The sequence below is a fragment of the Drosophila busckii genome, chromosome 3L (assembly GCF_011750605.1).
Source record: "Drosophila busckii strain San Diego stock center, stock number 13000-0081.31 chromosome 3L, ASM1175060v1, whole genome shotgun sequence".
In the NCBI taxonomy this organism is placed as follows: Eukaryota; Metazoa; Arthropoda; class Insecta; order Diptera; family Drosophilidae; genus Drosophila; species Drosophila busckii.
This window is the reverse complement of record NC_046606.1, coordinates 17,861,171-17,880,345: the sequence shown is the minus strand read 5'-3', so window position 1 is coordinate 17,880,345 and position 19,175 is coordinate 17,861,171. Positions and strand designations below refer to the sequence as shown.

The window sequence follows — 19,175 nt, the reverse complement described above, 5'->3', positions numbered from 1 at the left end:
TATAGCTCTTTTTATTATAACATTTATTTAATTTCATTAAATTTCTGCACGTCGACAATAAGGAAGCGTCGAAGCGAAATTTCAAACTTGCACTTAATTTGGTCAACAGCTCAGCTCAGCTCAGCTCAGACCCTTTGGCCAACTCGAGTTCCCGCTAAGGCTGAAAAAGTGTATTCAATTTGGCATGATAAGAAAGAGGGATAAGTGAAATTCCCCATAAAAATAATCCTAAAGCAAGATATTGTAGATAAGTTATGGATAATTATTTGGTCGATATTGTAGGTAGAAACAAATTTATGAACAAAATATAGTTTTGTGCCATTGTTGTTGCTAATCAAAATATTTGAAATCATTATTTTGCCGAACTTCACTCACATTGCCATTTCTTGCTTATGAATGATCTCAATTTCCAAGAAGTTGAACAACTGCTCGACTCTTCAAAGTCCCAACTCACATTTTCACGCTTGTTTTCAATTTCGTTTGGTCAAAACGCACGCCCCAAAGGCAAAAAATTCCAAACTTGAACTGTCCTCTTGACTTTCCCATGACGAGAACGAGCTCTGCCCAAAAAAAAAAAAAACAACTTGGACTCACACCTGCGCGCTTGGCAGGAAGCAGAGCTGGGACCTAACAAAAGCAAAAGCGTATCGGAGCTTTAGAGGCGCGCCCCTCTTGCTTTCAGTCACAACATCTTGGCCCTGGGAGCAAAACATTTACAATCTTATTGCAGTGTATTTAATTTTTTTTGTGTTGATTTTATTTTGCTCTCTTATTTCAAGAATCAACTCTCTCGGGCTTAACAGCTGTTTACATTTATTCTCGGCTCTTTATTCTGCTTTGCCGTTTTAATTTTATTTCATTTTGTTTTGTGTTTTTGTTTTCTTTGTGGCTTTGTGGAGCTTTTTGTGGCTTTTTAAGCGTCGCCTCCCTTTCGGCTGGCCAAATTGGCAGCTGCATTGAGCCAAAAGTTAAGTGTCTGCGAGTTTAGTAGCAAATATTTCATAATTAGCCACCGTTCAAATTGTTATGCCGCAAGTAGTAATTTAAAAAAAGTGCCAGCAACAAGAGCAAACAAAACGTACTAAACAACTTTATATCTAAGCGTTATATAGATATAGAATAAATCTATAAATAACGCAAGTTTATTTATTAACCAAAGCGAAAGCTTGATAAATCTTAACCGAACTATTCTCCCTTTGCGGACTCGCTGTGGACGCTTTGAGTTCAATGTCAGTTAGACAAGTGGCTCAGTCTACTGTACGCTGGGCGCTATTAACGTTAACGTTAACGTATGCCCCTCAAAGTCACGTTATAAACAATTATGCGTATGAAGCAACACAGTCTATAAACCACAACAACAACAACAACAACAGCTACAGTTTGAAAATGTCATTTGCATACTGACGCGCATTCCGACTGCCATTTAGCGGTACTTGAGGTGGCCACGCTCTGAACTGTGCTATACCCTGTAAATAATTCTGACAGTAAGGGTATGACGTAGTGGAAAAAAGGTTTTATCTTTTATCAAAGTTAGTTGGCAAACTTATTGAAGAACTTGCTGTGGGCAAAAAACAATTTTAATATAAATATTAATTTATTTTATATTCAAATGTATTTAGAATTACATAATAACAAATTGTTTCTATGAGGAAAATAGTGTATCTGATATTTATGAAAATTTTTGTAGGGTATATTCGAAGCGAGGCAATATTAACTGTAGCTTTTGTCTTGAGACTTGATTTGCTTTTGATTGTCTATTGAAGCGATGAGACGCATGCTGATGATTAAGCCAAAAAGACAGCAGAGCAACGACGGTGTCTCTATGGAGCTAAAGGGGAGTGGCGGTTGACCATTTAACTGACATTGAATTGAAGTGGTGGGGGAAGTGGTCGCCAAACGTGGCGAACGAGCCCGAGCCCAAGCCAGAGCCAGAGCCAGAAAGACAAACATTTGCAGAGCTCACTTGAGAGCTGAGCCGGTTGGCAATAGCAATTATGTATGCCCGTATGTACATTGTAGAGAGGTGGGCGTGGCAGTGCCACAATTTGCAATGTTTAGCATATAATTGCGCAACATGCGTGTGAGGCAGTCAAAAATACCACAAGAGAGGCCAAAATGAAGAAAGCAAAGCACAATTATGCAACAAATACATTTATTTGAGGCTTGGCACGCACTCATAATAAAAAACAAAAACAACAAAAAACACAAATTCACAAATTACAATAAATTGCAGTGTAAACAGTAATAAAACAAAACGTTTGTAAAACGTTCATTAAACAGTGAAAATGTAAATGCGATAAAAAGAAAATCAAACAGCCAACAGCCAAACAAAGTGAATCTCTAAATAAAATCATTCAAAAGAAGGCGGCAACACCAAGAGCAAGGAAAACGCTTCTGCGTGCTGCCAGCAATTTGCGAAAATGATTGTGAAAATGGAGCCCGACGAGCTAATCACACTTCGTGTGCAGTATCTGCTCGATAGCGATCCGCTGGATGCCACCACCGCCTTTCCCATTCCAGTGCGTGCACCCACTTACGCCTTTGCCACCACCATGCCGCTGGCGACGCAGTTGGTCACCATCCTGCGACTGCTGAATGCACCACAGAGCGTAAGCGATTTTTTTTGATAACCATAAAGTCTTTAAGTCTTCAAATTAAACAAAAATTAAGCAGACGCCATTGGGCTTATCTTTGGAATCTTATCAGTGCTCTCTTTAGCTTTGAGTTTGTTGTTTAACTTTTGCAAACAAAATTCGTTAAGACACAATTCCACAAAATTAACAAGCTTGTTTTATTAAACAAAAAGAATAAAAACTATAGCTGAAAAACAAGTTTTTAATTAATAACACTCATGCAGATCAGCAAAGTTTTTAGCAAAAATGTATAAATAAAGTATTGGAAGCTACCGCTGGAATCGCTGGATAAGCCGCGTTCAATGACTAAGTAACACTAACTAAACGTTAATAATGTAAATAAAGACACTTTAACTTGATCTGAAAAGCACATAGAACGTTAGACGAATAAACAATGCTATTTGCTTAGTAAATAATAAAATAAATAGTGACAAAAAACTTGTTAAATGGCGCCAGGGCAGGGTTTCTAAAATAATAAATTTAGAATATTATATTTGAAGCAGAGCTGGATTTTAATTTTATAAAAAGTAAAAAGTTCCGAAGCTTTATCCGATCGTTCTAAAAATTTTATCATCGGCCGATAACATGTGTGTGATTTATTTATCTGAAATTTGTCTCTTGAATATTGTGGGCATAAATTCGGGGTAAATTAAATATTCAAAAATAAAATACCAAATAAAATAATACCGAAACATACCAAAATTTAGGTTGCTCTAATCTTTCAAAGTATTTGAGATCATGTTGTTCATACAGACGGACGGATTACGGTTAATCGAGTCTTAGCTTGTAATCAAATTTTTGAATATATTCAAAATCAAGCTTTAAATGAACTAAAAAATTAAAAAATAATGAATTAAATCGACCCAATAAATTCCTAATCCTGATCTTGCATTAAAAGTTAGAATAATAACCAGGTTAGGTTTATTAAATTCTTAAAATCCGGACACAATGCCAAACATTTGAGCCGCAGTCAGATTATCTCTTGTTTTTGTTAATTTTTTGTACTATACGTCTAAGAAAATGATGCATTTGTGGCTTAGAGTCTAGAGTAAAGACAATGGCTATAGAAAAGTTGATCTAGAGATGCTATCCCTAAAGACATCAGCGCTGGGGCCAACCCCAAGCCGAGAGCCGAGAGTTGCAGCTTGTCTGTTTAAGCCTAAGGCTAACTTATTGCTATCGCACAATCTGTGGCAACTAATAGGAAGTTGGGGAGAATAGCAACAGCAAGAGCAACAAAAACTTGCCGCACTTTTCATTGGCATTGTGGAAAGCCTTTGGTCAGCAATTATCTAAGTTGCGGGGCAGCCATTGTTTGTGGCCAACGCCGCTTGCAACTGACTTTGACTAATTTGCAAAGAGGCTGGAAACAAGCGCAATAGCCAATGTTGCTGCCTGCCTGTCTATTTGCCCGCTTGCCACATGCAACATACAACAACGAGAGCGCAAACGAGCACCATTCGCTGTCATCTGTCATCTGGAGCTGCAGCTAAAGCCACAGCCAAAGCCAAAGCCAAAGCTGCAAAGCTGTAGTCAAGGATACGTAAATCTTGACAAGCGGCAGCAATAAATTCTAATGAGCAAATCTCAAAAGGAAATGCAACATTCTCGTTTTTTCGCGTTTGCATTCGCATTTGCTTATCCCTCCCTCTCTCAGGATGTTGTCGTAGGTAAATTTATGTGGCAGGCAGCGCAGCCGCAGCCGCAGCGGCAGCGGCAGCGGCAGCTGTGAATGCTATTTGTCCAATTAGTCAGCGACTCTGGACTCTAAAGAACTTGGAGCTTGTTGTACTCGCGGCTAAATTTACGCGCATTACAATAGAATCATAAATTTTCACCTCAAACGAAATGTCTAAAAGTTTTTTATGATGTCATGCGGTACAGCTGCACATATATAGTATATATCTATATAAAAATAATCAATTTTGTATACGTAGCGGTCAATCGACTTGTGGCTTATTTATTCGCATTTATTTTTATGCCTTTGCCTTTGCCTTTGCCAATCGCTGTTGCAAAATAAAATAAAATAAAAAGCTTTGTTTAGATAAGCATATAGATGTATGTATAGTATATATAAAGCGAGTGCTTCAATCAAAGTTAAAAACGGAATCAAAATAAATAAAGAAAAGTTAAAGCTAATCAAATTCACGTAGTTTTTAAACAAATCGATTAAACTAAAAAAATGATGTCATAGATAATTTCATTATTTGATGTATAGCACACTGACGTGTATTATTTATTTAAATAATTGACATATATATTTGAGCTCAGTGGGAAACTTTTTGTTGCCACCAAGGCTTTTTATAACAATTAACATTAATTTGCTTACGACCGGCAGAGGTCAGTTAACCCAAGCTCTGGTCAACTGACATTGGTTGGAAAGCAAAAGTGTGAGCAGCTCTCATCACGTTTCATTTTGTGTCATAAAACTTAAGCTCGACTTCCTGCAACAATGAATCCCACATATTTATATTGTTTATTTGTTAATGCCATTTGTCAGCTGTTGCTGCAACTGTCTCGCTCTCTCTCTCTCTCTCTTCGGGTTACTAACTTTGTTTGTTCTACGCGTTTATCTTAACTGTGTCAATGGTCGCGTTTATGAGTTTGGCGATCGCGCTAAGCGTATGCAAAAATTTAATTTGATTAAAAAACTTGTCATGCTTCAGTCAAAATATCAACAGCCAGTCCAAAAGAAAAATATAAAACACAGAAGAAGCCGCCTGCCATAAATTTGCATACGCCTGTGAATGAATCTATAAGAAAACAAAAACAAAAAAAATTTATAAAAATATATATATAAATGAAAGAAATTAAAATAAATAGTAGACTGTCTAAGCCAACGCCTGGCGTTGCCTCAGGTTATTTATGATTTCTTTTGTGTCTGCCAACATATTTTGCTTTGATTTTCATCTTTGCGACAAGACTTATGTAAGTTTTAAAGCTGTTAGTTGGTTAGACGTTAGCTATACATTTGGCACTTCTTTTATTTAAATTAATATATAAATATATAAAATATAGAAAATCCAAAGTTTACATAACAAACCCAACATGTGGCTTCTAAATTGTGCATTTGCAAATTTGTGCATTAAATATTTTGACAAAAGTCTCCACATATTTTATGGTGGTTAGCTCTAGTTATGAGCTTTTTTCAAAAAATATGCTGCTTAGGTCTGATCAAGTTGATATTGAGTGCTCTTCAACATTTTATGGTAAATTGGATAATTGCATGTTGAATACTTGTAAAAATCCAATTTACTATTAAAAAATACATTCATTTTACATTCAATTAATATTTTAAAAAATATTTTGATTTGAGAAAATGAATTTAGTTATACAAACTATTGAAGACTTGCATTGTACTTTGTGACGAAAAAACTTTTAAGTACCATGTTAGATACCTAAATATCTGATAATATATTATGTTAAATCTAATTTCCAATGATTAATATAACAACTATCGTTCAATACAAGTGTCCACCTCTCTCTCTCTTTCTGTCTCACTTCAACTTACCTATGAGACAATATTTTCTGAAAACAGCACAAACATGACTGATTCAATAAACAGGAAGCATGATTTCGCATGCTGTTTGTTGTTGCGTTGACGTAATCTAATAATTTTTGCGAATTAACATTGCCTCATATAGGAAATTTTAAGTAAGTGAAGCATTCGCTGATAAGATTCATATTAGACAGCATGGTTACTAGAGCAGCCAAGATTATGACACAGACTTAAAACGCGTGCTATGCTACTCAGCTTTCTGTCGTTAACAATTGTTCTAGACAAAAGATCAATGACCCAGCGGTTGCTTTTGCGTGCACTTGGCTTAATACACTTTGACGCTGAAGATAAATGTCATATCATATCATATGTAACAAGAGAAACAATTGCGGACCCCATAAGGTATATATATAGAATATATTATATATTCTTGACAAAACAAAGTTGATTCAGTCCTATCCACCTGTTTCTCCGTCTGTATGAGCAACAATAAGTCACAGACTATAAGAGCTAGAGACACAGAATTTGTATGGAATGTAGGTACTCCTGTTTCCAAAACATTACGCTTTTATATTTGAAAGTCAAATATACTCCCAACGAATTTATGCCAACAATATTTGTTTGCAGACAAAATTTGTCGATCTTCTGGTCAAAGTGTATCATAAGGCTGGCTGCGCCTTTTTTGATGTATTCTTATTTTATTTAGAAAATGGCCTTTTGGGCTACGCCAGCTTGCAATGTGGCCATTGTTATTACTAGATGGGTGTGTCTGAAGCCGCAGCCAAGACAGCTCATATTCTCATGGGCCTGGGGGGCGTATGTGTAATTTTAACCCGGATCATCTGGCTGCGCGCACTGTTCACACATTAAGCAAGCGTCGACACACATAATTTCATGTTGTCCGGTAATCGTTCTGTAAATACACAAATAATTACTTTCAATGCGCCAATAAAACGAGAAAGAAGCGAGAAAATGCCAAAGCTAGAGCCAATGCTGCCTTCAATCAGCGCAGCAGGAGCTGCAAGATTTTGATCGCGACTTGGCCATGGCAATCAGCAGCAGCAGCAGCAGCAGCGCAGCAGCAAGCAGCAGCAAGCAGCAGCGTAGCTGTTGAAAAACTGAAAGCATAGCGCATGCCCATTCGTGGTTGAAAAGTAGGTTTGACCCATTAGCTTGAGCACAGCAACAACGACGTCATCATGAACGGCAGCAACTACAATTAAGTTGGCGCTGGCCATCAGCAGCTACTCTAAACGAAATCACCGTCGAGAGTTCGTCTGTCTGACTTTCAATCTGTGTGCAAAATGGTTCTATACACGCCGCTGTGGCATGCAACACAACACAACACACCACACAGAGTCTTCTTTTCTCTTTTTTGTGATTTTTTCCTTCTGCTCATACACAACTTTTACTGCGTAATGCGGTTGATCGACGTCACTTACTTTTAGCTCTGACTTAAATTATAATTGCCAAAGCAGAAAGCAGAAATTTCAGTGTCTCACTGTTTACACTTTGTGCTCTTGCAGATTGATGATGCGGCCATACAGGTGTACAAGGATGGAGACTTTGGCGCCTATCTGGATCTGGAATCATCGCTGGCGGAGCAGACTGAGGAAATCGAGGGGCTGCAGGCGAGGTAAGTCTATTTTTCACCCACAATCGTTTATGATTTATTAGCGACTCGACTCGACTCGCTTTTCACTTTTCACGCGTTTGCCTTGAACTCATTTTCTGTGAGGCAGGCAGGAAAAGCCGTTAACTAATGCTCTGGGTTTCTGGGGCAGCAGCAACAGTTGCAACAGTTGCACTCGCCAGTTGCCTCGTGGGTGGCTTAGGCCTTTCACTAAAAAAGTAAAACAACATGCATTACACATACGCCGCTTTGGCCAGTTGAGCCAGCCGCCTTTACCCATTTTGCTAATAAAGATATTGGCCAGGCAGCTGTCACTGGCGGCACTGGCCATAAAAAATGTCGCTATCTGCGGCACAGGAAACTGCCACCGACTACGAGTCGAGTCACAGTCACTCACACACTCACAGACTCTCAGTCACAGAGTCTCGCGTCTGCAGTCGCATTCTCATTTGCATTTGTGAATTTTGCATGCCTCCGCAGCTTTGCAGCTTGTACGTGCAACTTGGTGCAAACATTTTTTCTGCAACTTGCAGTTACTTTGCATTTAATCCCCAAACAAATAAAAAAATAACTAAAAACTCAAACAAAACGTAGGCAAATGCCATTTTTTTATATTCATTATAATTGTATATATAACTCTGAGTGTGGCTTTAATTCATAACTTGTCTGGGCAGTTACAAGTTATATGCCTGGGACTTAAGGCATATCAAATTGCTTTGCTTGCCGTTTGGGTGCAGTGCGTGGGCTGTGAGCTTGGTGACAAGTATTCGAAATATTTTTGTGAGAAGCAGGGAAAGGAATTTGCTAATTAGGGTTAGACCAAAGTGAATCGTTTTTGAATTGATTGATTCATATGTGATTCAATATCTAAGCTCATTACTAGACTAAGTGTAACCATTTCCAATTGAAATCCAATCAGATTGAGTAGAGTAGGACTTCTTCAAAAATGTTGTATATTACTTTTGTGTATCTTTATATTCAGTCCTGCTGATTATAACATCTCTATTAGGCTTCAGCGTATATCATAGTCGAGCAACTATGTCTTAGGTGTGTTAAGCGATTCCATGCCTGTCTCTGTGAACTGGCAAGAGGAACGTGATGTCAGGCGCGTCTTTAGAAGCCAATGAACGCCCTGGGGCAGAGGCCAGCGATTTAACTAAGCGACGCTGAGACTCAAAGACTTAATCGCTTACCCTGCATGCAGTGGCAAATAGTTGAGAATTCCTCCTGTCAACCCAAGACTTTCACTAGCCAGCAACAACAGCAAAAAGCACAAAAATTATAATTTAAGTGTCGCGCAGGCAAGCAAAGCCTTAGAAGACATAAACGAGTACGCTGGCGCCAATGAGTGGAGCAAGAAGAAGAAGAAGCAGCAGAAGTAGAAGTAGTAAAGAGTGGCCTGATCTCTGTGGCTGATGGCCTGGGCCGAGGCCGAGGCCACTAATCATGCTTATCGTATTAGTCATGGCAGGCGCGCTTGCATGCAAATCATGCGCTTCAGTTCGCATCAAAATACCATAGAGAGTGCTATGGGGAGAGGAGTGAAGGGGGGGGCCATGCAGCATGTGCGCTTGTCAATCTGCAACGCAGCCACAAAAGACAGTCGAAGACACTGACTTAGACTTACAGGTGTGGCATGCTTGCACTTCAATATGTATGTGTGTGTGTGAGACAACAAGATACACAGAGCGAAAAAAGGCAACAGAGTTAGGATCAAGAATTACTTGACAGCATTTAAAAATAAATAGAAAATATGAAAATAATAACTAAACTATATAAATCACCAATAATATTTATTGAAGCAGAAGCAAACAAGCAAAAGATTAACTACAAAAATATACTAAATAAATTAATAAATTTACCAAATCGATGCTATTAAAATTGGCGCAAATTTAAGCTTTTTTTCTGTCGGTGTATTCATATATTTCATTATGGATTCCTACCTCGACTACGTTCGCTTAGCTGCGGTTGCTGCATAGTGGGCGATTGAACATTTTTACCGGAATAAATTTAATAACTTCCTAACAAAACAGAAAATAAGTTTTTATTTAATATCTTTTTAATACTCCACGAAAGGGTGTATGATACTGAGGGCTTCTAATTGCTAAGGAAGTGATAATCTAATAGTATTCTTTAATTTTTTCTGCTAAACTAATCCAAACCTATATAAAGTCCGGTCCACACACTGGATTTCTATATAAAAAAATGTTTGGTTTAAACATTTTTACTTGTGAGGCTTAACAGCGATTTGGATCACAATGCTCAGAACAAAGAAATGATTTGCCTTAAAAATTCTTTATCAAATAGAATCAATCGATTGACTCGAATTGAATTTCGCAAGCGAGGTCCACTGTGCTCTGCTCTGGCTTCATAGTCCATTTTCAATTATCTGCGTCGTTTGTTATTACTTTTATTATGTATCGTACGTAGGGTAGAAGTCACAAGCAGCGGGTAATCAATGTTCTTAACTGGTCAATGAACTGAATTTGAAACACAAGCCCCACATATTATTCTACAACTAGTGGCTTTAACTCTTCCATTGCCATTGCCAATTACCAACAAAATTAATTTCATTTTTTTATACCTTCCCCTCTATCTCAATCTCTACCTCTACCTCCATCTCATTCTCATTTTTTTTTGGTCTATTTCAGTCGCAAAAACTCGTTGGTGGTGCGCACACAGCTGAGCGTGCGGGTTCATGCGATCATAGGTAAATATAGCAATCGACTTTACTGTTTCCAGAGCTTACATATTTCTTCTTCTTCCTCTTTCAGAGAAGCTACTCTCCGCAGAGGGCAGCGATCTGCGACGTGCGCTGTTCTCACTCAAGCAAGTATTCCAGGAGGATAAAGATCTGGTGCATGCCTTTGTTGCCCTCGGCGGTCTTAATTGCCTTGTCCGCGTCGGCAACTGCGCCGATCAGAACTATCAAAACTATATACTGCGTGCCCTGGGCCAGGTAAGTGTTTAATGATTCAATGATTCAATCAATGAGTCGATCAATAAAAACAGCTGCTTAGCAGTCACTGCTAATTATGTCATGTTTCTCGTCTAGGTCATGCTATACGTGGACGGCATGAATGGCGTTATGAAGCATCAGCCCACCATGGAGTGGCTTTACTCGTTGATCGCCTCCAATTATCGTTCTGTGGTCAAAACAGCGCTCAAGCTGCTGCTTGTATTCGTAGAATACGCTGAATCCAATTGCTATGTACTGGTGAGCGCTTTGCACGCAGTGGATAATGCTCAGGGTACGCTGCCCTGGACAAATATAATGAGGTAAGCCAGACTGAATTCAGAGTTTAAGTCTTGTGCATCTCTGATCTACTTTCATTTCACAGACTTCTCAAAGACTATGATAATGCAGATGCAGAGCTCGTAATCTATGCTACATCGTTAATCAATAAAACCTTAGCAGGACTCAATGATCAAGATAGTTTCTATGATGAAAGTGATTTACTGGAGCAGCAGGGCATGGAGACAGTTATACAGCGTTACATGTCCAAGCCAGGCACTGATCTCGATCTGCTGGATCAGCTGCAGTTATATGAGGCGGTCTTGAAGTAAGTTAATTGCCAAATTGCTTAAAAACAAATTCATGCTAATTTGTATTCAATAGATTTGAAGATGGTGAATCTGATGGCCAACGACTGCCTCAGAATTCCATGCGCAAGACGCAACGCTATCGTCCCGGCTCCAATACCACAGAGCGCCGCAAGTCCCGACGTCATAGCACAGACAATAGTCCAGCGCCCTTGACCAAGGTGCTGCCCACAGCGGTGCTACGCATGACGCCCACTCAGGCCACATTGGATGAGGACGACAGCTCCGGCTCTGCCAACTCTACAGAGTTCAGCAGTGGACTGTTTCAAGAGAAGAAACGTAGGTGTAGATGTAAAAGCTCTAGGGTTAGTTTTTAATATTATTGTACGATTTTAGCACGGGATATGGCTGGCGTTACGCCAGGACTGCGTCGGCGTCGTGAGCGCGCTGAGCGTCATAAGAGTTTCCTTAAAGAACAGGAGGAGGCAGCTGCCAATGGGATATTCGCTTTGCAGTCAGGTCAGCGTGAGGCCTACGGTGAGTTCTGAAGCTGCAAACTGCTGCTTAGTGCAAATTTGCTTTACCAAAACGATACTAACTTTAATTCTTTTCATATGCTAAACGCTCAATGTTGCCTCACACATTTACCACTCGCTTGTTACACTTGCTAACCGTCCAACAAATAATGCAATCAATATCCCACCAAAGGCCAAATTGTAACCGCCATACCTGCTACCATACAAAGCGGCGAGAGTCCACCGCAGTCTTTGCTGCCTGAGCTAGCTAACAACAATGCAAAGCACACGAACAACAACAGCAACAACAACAGTGGCTGCATTATTGAGACGCCCAACAACAGTTTGCTCCTGAGTCCCACCAAGCAGCTGCTGAGCGGCATCAATAGCATCTCCATAATCAACAACAGCTTTGACAAGCTTAACAATAACAGCAATAGCAATAGCAATAGCAATCAGCATGAGTTCCTTACCAAAAAGAATCTCTTTCGGGAGCGCAACGCAACTGTGATCAATGGCATTAAGAAGAATATACAGCAGACAGACAGTGCCTACAAAAAGTATGAGAACGATGAAAATCGGCTTAACAACTACTACACGCAGCTAAATCAATCGCCCAAGCATCAAACCCCCACACAGGATGTGCTTTCACCTAAGAAGGCTTTGAATGCCACAGACTTTGACTTTACGCCACTTAGCCCTGCAGCGCTTAAGTTGGATTCACCGCCGGAACCAGCGCCGCTGAGTCCGGTACATAAGCCTGCGGCTGTGGTGCCGCCGCCACCGCCACCACCACCACCGCCTCCGCTAGGCTGGTGGATTTATCCAGTTGCCAAAGCTGCTAGCTCCCTAACCAGTACTAACAATCAGTCCAAGCAAATCAGTGTGGAGTCCACAGGTAGGTCAAACAAAAAAATATGTTGCATACCTTTATGTGCTCCAAAGAAATTTCGCATTCAGCTCTTGTCATTGCATACTTTTGTGCGCTCATATGAACAATCCATCAATATTGAGCACTATTCTTACAATTATTTGTTACTTTTATGCAGATCTGGATGGAAAGGACATGCTGCTGCAGCTAAAACGCGACCATACGGTTAAGGATCTAACCCAGAAGCTAAGTAATCTGCCCACCAGTCCCACACAGGAATCGGGACAACGCGCCATTGTGGGCGACATGTCTGGTCTCATTCGAAAGCCAAAGAGGGGCTGCAAAAGCGAAGAGCAAGGTGAAATTGTTCGAGCGTAGAGTTGACAATCGCCACTCTTAATCTGCATGCCATAGTATAGAGCAAATGTGCTAATCATTTTGGTCAAAGTTTTTATCCAACGTGCGACGTGTTTGTTTTTGTTTTTTTTGATGATTGACCTGACATTTGCAAAGTTATTTGCTTTTCAACTTCTTGCTGAGCTTATTGAATTTAAATAGTATGTTGAGCATTACAAACAACATTCTTTCACTTGCTCCCCCCCGATATATTAGAACTCAGATCATTCTTCCATTTATATAATCTTCAAGTCATTTATTGCATCACCAGTTAGACATTTTCAAGACACTTAAGCATACTTGGGTGCGTATTTCTCATAGGTGGCAATGTAGGCGGCCTTGGCGGCATCCTGGGACATGCCCTTGTGCTTGTTCCATGCGTTCCACTTGGCCTTGCCCTTCAGATCCAATGCACCGGGTTCGGCAGTGTTGTTATCACCAACGGTCGCCTGCTTGTACAGTCCGTAGAATTCCAAGAACTCGTCATTGGTGGGAGTCTTGGTGAACTTCTTGGCTTTCTCGGAGGCGGTGTTGAACTATATAGAAATTATATATATAGAACATTATAGATAATCCTCCTTAGCCCAGAGTCCCACGACACATCAGTGATACTTACATCCATTTTGTGTATTACTTCAGTTGCTTCAGTGGGCTAATGAGTGCTGTTTAGTTCAGCAACTAGCCTTTTTATACGAAAACCCATTAGCTGATAATAATTTATGGTTGCTACGTTTAGATATCGATATGCAGCAGCAGCAGTTACGATAAGCTGCGGTGCTGGCTGATTATGACTTTGTCATGTCGGTAATATAAAAAAAGAACAAACTTTAATTGCTTTTGTGCAAGACTTGTATCAAAGGTCTGGTCCGGCAGTAACTAAGCTGAGTAAGCAACTGTACTTTGCTACCATTGAATACAGTTGATTGCAAACTTTAATCAAATTTATGTGTACATGGGAGCGTATTTCTCATAGAGTGTGACGTAAGCAGCTTTGGCGGCATCTACAGACATGCCCTTGCGGCTAAGCCAGGCCTCGTATTTGCCACTGGCCTCCTTATCCGAGGCATCGGGACGCTCAATGTCGATGTCACCCACATTGAACTGCTTGTAGAGCCCGTAGAACTCCAGATAGACCTCTGGTGGTGGCTTGTGGCTGAAGGCCTTGGACTTTTCAACAATTGCTTCGAACTGCAAGGCAATAAATTTTGAATATATAACAGATATATAGAATATAATTTTTATTAAAGCCACTTACATCCATGCTGCTTTAAGTTTATGGGCTGACTATGATTTGTAGCACAAAATGAGCGCCTTTTATAGGCCCCCACAGGCAATATAAATAAATCTTATCATATACGAGAGAGAGAGAGAGAGAGAGAGAGCTGCGAAAGAATCGAATTATTGCTGTACTAAAAATACAGTTGGTGTCAGATTTATTGTTACAGTTGCAGGAAATGGTGTCAAGTCATAAAAAAATAATTATATTATTATAATTATAAATTTTTGATTTTATATTGCCTTTCAATTTATTAAAAAAAAGTAGAATCTGCATTATACCTCAAAAAAAAAACATTTTGAAATCAGAGGACGTGTTTTATTTAACTCTTTACATAACCCCACGTCAGACAATGCCCATTTCTTTAGAAAGTTTTCGTAATCGCTCGCATGTTCTATGTTTTCCACTATCGTCTTTGCTTGGAGTGAGCTTATCTTGCTGCCAGGTGAAATGAACACACATGAGAGATAAGTCTTTATGGGCGATTTATTAGCAGAACAGCTCATTATGATATGACCAATATCACTTGACCATAATAATAGGCTTTGACTGAACTTTGTAATCTATCTAACAATCGAATCGCTTTGTGTTTTTTTTTATGGCAGCTCATCAAGCGTTGATCAGGAACTGAAAAAGTCCGAACCGAAGAAATCTGAGAACGAACTACACTGGGAGGAATTAGTGAGAGGTATAACGCGACCTTTGAATTTATGCGATATGGACTTTACGGACTTGCATTCGGACGATGAGAAGGATGTGCTGGCACCGCGTGGCTTGGGCGCTGGTATACCACCACCACCGCCGCCGCTAGGTGGCGGTATGGTGATGCCACCACCCATGATGCCGCCCAGTCTGGCGCCACCACCGATGTTTAGCTATGGCGGCTATGGCCCAAGTAGTCTGACCAATAGCGTCAATAGTTCCATGAATGGTTCGGAGAATGGCGATCTGGCAAATGGGACAAATACCATAAGGAAGACGAAGAAAACTGTGAGTGTGGTGAAAGTGTTGAGAGATTTTCGGAATATATTCCTTATGTAAATTTGATGTATAGGTCAAGCTATTCTGGAAGGAAGTTCGTGAGGATATGATACCTCAGGTGGTGGGCAAAACCATTTGGGATGAGCTGCCCAATGCCAATGTGGATACCCAGAAGCTCGAGCATCTCTTTGAGTCCCGCGCCAAAGACTTGATGACCAAGGTGCGTATTGCTATCGAATTTAATTTGCTGCTAAGTAGGGGCTAACGCAAGTGTCAATAATACAACGATTAAAATATATCCATATATAATATATATCTAGTTTATAAATGTTGCGAATGATATTTGTATTCTTCTTCCCATTTATTTCTGGACATGTTTTAATAACGGTCTTCTTCTCTGTTTTGCGGATAAATCTACATAAATGTTTCTGTGCTAAAACATAATATCTAAAAACAAACCAAAAAATATGTTATAAAATGCAATTAAAATATGTTTAGGAGGTGAGTGAAAAAAAAGTTAACTTTTTACACATTTGTTTATCTCGCACTGTCTGTATTTTTACACTCTGTTTCTGATACTGTTCTATGTAATGCTGGGTGTTGGTCAATGTTCACACACACACACACACACAGACACGCACACACAGACACACACCAACACAACTAAAGTCGTAGCGCATTTGTTGATTTAGTCTTGAAGCAGAACTGCAATAAAAAATTTAAAAATTGAGCTCGCTTTATTTCAAATTAGACTCTGATTCGGTTGCAGTTCTGCTCAACATTCTCTCTTTTTATTGTTGTTGCTATCATTTGTATTTGTTAGACTGCACTTTATTTCCCCCTCTCTCTTGTTTTCCCAACACAAACTGTACTCGAACTCACATTATCAATATATCAATGCATCACTAACACTCGTGCACCTTTTGCAGAAACAACAAGAGTTGAACAAAAGCAAAGAGATCATAGTGCTGGATCATAAGCGTTCCAATGCCATTAACATAGCCATGACCAAGTTGCCGCCACCGCGAGCCATTAAAGCGGCCATATTGAAAATGGATGCTACGGTCGTAACACGCGAGGGCATAGACAAGCTGTTGAATATGTTGCCGTCGGATGAGGAGCGCGGCAAGATACAGGAAGCAATGATGTCGAATCCGGAAATGCCGCTGGGCAGCGCTGAGCAATTTCTGCTGACACTTGCCTCCATTTCGGAGTTGGGAGCGCGCTTGAAACTATGGGCCTTTCGACTGGACTTTGACAATAGCGAGGTGCGTAGCATGAATGAGCTCAAAGTATAGATTAGTAATTTAAATTATGCATTTACAGAAGGAAATTGCCGAGCCACTGATGGATCTCAAGCAGGGCATTGAGATATTGCGTCAGAATCGCACCTTCCGCTGCATTCTCTCCACCTTGCTCTCGGTGGGTATTTTTCTGAACGGCGCACCTGTCAAGGGCTTTCAGATTGAGTATCTGGCCAAGGTGCCAGAGGTCAAGGACACGGTGCACAAGCATTCACTGCTGCATCATCTTTGCCACATGGTCATGGAGACCTGCAGCGACACCAGCGATCTCTACTCTGAAATCGGCCCCATAACACGCGCCTCCAAGGCGGACTTCACCGACTTGGCACACAACCTAACGCAACTGGAGTCTGAGTGCAAAGCCAGCTGGGATCGTCTGAAGCTTATAGCCAAGCATGACTGTGCGCCGCCGCTGAAGCAAAAGCTTGTTGACTTCTTGGCTGACTGCGCCGAGCGTATTATAATTTTACAAATTGTGCATCGTCGCGTCATGAATCGTTATCGCAAGTTTCTGCTCTGGCTGGGCATGCCGCAGCACAGTGTGGCAGAGTCGCGGCCAAATGAGTTTTGTCGCACGCTCTCCGAGTTCGCGCTGGAGTATCGCACCACCAGGGAGCGCGTGCAGCAGCAGCTGGAGAAGAAGGCCAATCATCGCGAGCGCAACAAGACGCGTGGCAAGCTCATCATAGACATGGCCAAGTTCAAGGCTCAGACCAAAGAGGATACGCAAGATGCCGAGTTAAAGTAACTAACACACAATATGTATAAATATAGATATGCCTCAATTTATGCTCTTTGTGCTTTTAGGCAACTCTTGGGCACGGCCAGCGCAGACCAAGCCGATGGCACACTCACCTGGCGACGTCGACGCGCGGAGCAGCTGCGTTCGCCCATTGCGCGCCAAAGTGAGGAGCAGTTCACCGATGGCGATGATGAAATACTCGAATCTCTGGTCAAGACAGCGACCAAGGCGTCTGGCACACGCACCACTCCCAGAGAGCGCAAGCGCACTCGCAATGCGGATCGCAAATCATGTAAGTTGAGTCTTCATCTAACCTGATCCCTATTGATGAGATGCCTTTGGGTTGCGCTGACAATTACCTCTTTTTTCAAATCTTCGATTTACACACAGCGCGCTATGTTTAGTACCATTAACTGGGCACATATAAAAAACACAGACACTCCAGGCTAAAGAATTAAACAAGATTTCCAAATATTTACTGTTTCGCTAAACACAACCAAACAAATTAAATCCCTCGACGCTTACGCACTTTTTTCTGTTCATTGCTAGCTTTAAACAAAAACAAGAACGGCTTAAAGTTGGGCGCAGCCAACTTTTTTATGCACTTTGACTAGAAATTTAAATTTTTGCGAATTTATTTATCCGATGGCACACAAGCAAATCAATTTAGTATTGAATAAATGTGGAATATTTGGATAAAAATATCAAAGTGTGTAGGCCAATCAAAAACTAGAATCGGTTTTTTTAATTTTTTGTTATTAATTTTCTTATATTAACGCACCCAACAAATTCAACCAACCAACCAAATCAAAATATCAATGAATCAATCAATCAAATTACTGCTGAAGTGAAGCGTAGCCGCACGCGTGAAGGATTCACAGTTGAAAGAGCAGCATCGCCATAGATAACCTTTGCTGTTATCCTGTTATCAAAACAGCACTGAAAACCGTTTTTAGGTTTTTATCATGCACTATGTGTTTTTTGGTTAGTTTTAATTCATATTTAATTTTGTTAAAAATAATGTTTGCAAGCAAAGGTTTTATTTTTGTTGAGTTTTATTGCTTTTTGTGTTTGTCTTGCTGTTTTTATTTTACATTTTCTGTTATGTTCAAAGTTGTTTCACAGTAGCTGCTGCATGTCAACTAACATTCGAATGCATGATAAACATTTGGAAAAACTCTTTCATTATATTAACGATTTATTTAAAAACATTTGTATACTTGCAGTGCGCCGCACATTAAAGAACGGTCTCACCGATGAGGAGAAACAGCACGTGGCTGCTCTAATTCAAACCTATTAGAGTCCGCTCCACCAACTACAGCGTCATTCCTCTACCAGTTGCAATCCAAATTTTAAGTCCCCCCCCCCACACACACACATAATAAACTTCAGTTTTGCCTTGTTAATGTCACAAAGTCAGACTGGAATTGGCGATCTCACAAGAGCAGCGCGTAAACGCTAACCCCTTACCCCCCTACCTACTATACGAAACTCAAAGCAAATTCCCCGAAGAACTGAACAGTGGAACGAGCAAAGCTGCAACGAAAAAGTCCTTAGGAAAGCAAGAGGTTCTCTTGGGTTTTCTTTTTTATAATGAACTGTTACTTTGACTTTATAATTTTGTTTTTACTTAGCGCTAAGTATTACCATTAATAACTAAATATATATTTTATAACAAACAACTGTATTAATAGCAAGCAAAACAAATTATAGATTAGCAATCTTAAAATTGATAATTACTAAAATACATTTGTACCAAATTTGAGTAAGTGCGTGCTTTCT

The 19,175-nt window shown here is 40.1% G+C and overlaps 3 protein-coding genes across 4 annotated transcripts; 1 reads left to right on the top strand and 2 right to left on the bottom strand.

Annotated features, from left to right (window-relative positions):
- The first annotated feature begins 2,329 nt into the window (after positions 1 to 2,329).
- LOC108599800 (FH1/FH2 domain-containing protein 3) lies at positions 2,330 to 19,061 on the top strand. Of its 2 annotated transcripts, XM_017986873.2 has the most exons (16): positions 2,330 to 2,609; positions 7,659 to 7,768; positions 10,417 to 10,475; positions 10,540 to 10,724; positions 10,821 to 11,044; positions 11,107 to 11,328; positions 11,385 to 11,647; positions 11,705 to 11,845; positions 12,017 to 12,721; positions 12,873 to 13,068; positions 14,972 to 15,356; positions 15,421 to 15,567; positions 16,277 to 16,615; positions 16,674 to 17,395; positions 17,459 to 17,685; positions 18,620 to 19,061. In XM_017986873.2, exons 1-16 carry the CDS (start codon positions 2,421 to 2,423, stop codon positions 18,691 to 18,693), a joined length of 4,188 nt encoding a protein of 1,395 aa, XP_017842362.2. In that variant the 5' UTR covers positions 2,330 to 2,420; the 3' UTR covers positions 18,694 to 19,061. The 2 variants fall into 2 exon arrangements, with proteins under 2 accessions (XP_017842362.2, XP_017842364.2); XM_017986875.2 differs by lacking the exon at positions 12,017 to 12,721 and having other exon boundaries at positions 2,335 to 2,609; positions 18,620 to 19,060.
- Positions 13,321 to 13,814, bottom strand: LOC108599805 (acyl-CoA-binding protein homolog). The gene is made up of 2 exons (XM_017986879.2): positions 13,707 to 13,814; positions 13,321 to 13,626 (listed from the first exon to the last, which is right to left on the bottom strand). The coding sequence occupies exons 1-2, from the start codon at positions 13,710 to 13,712 to the stop codon at positions 13,381 to 13,383; spliced, it is 252 nt and encodes an 83-aa protein (XP_017842368.1). The 5' UTR covers positions 13,713 to 13,814; the 3' UTR covers positions 13,321 to 13,380.
- Positions 13,922 to 14,383, bottom strand: LOC108599804 (acyl-CoA-binding protein). Its single transcript, XM_017986877.2, has 2 exons — positions 14,346 to 14,383; positions 13,922 to 14,278 (listed from the first exon to the last, which is right to left on the bottom strand). The coding sequence occupies exons 1-2, from the start codon at positions 14,349 to 14,351 to the stop codon at positions 14,033 to 14,035; spliced, it is 252 nt and encodes an 83-aa protein (XP_017842366.1). The 5' UTR covers positions 14,352 to 14,383; the 3' UTR covers positions 13,922 to 14,032.
- Positions 19,062 to 19,175: the final 114 nt, after the last annotated feature.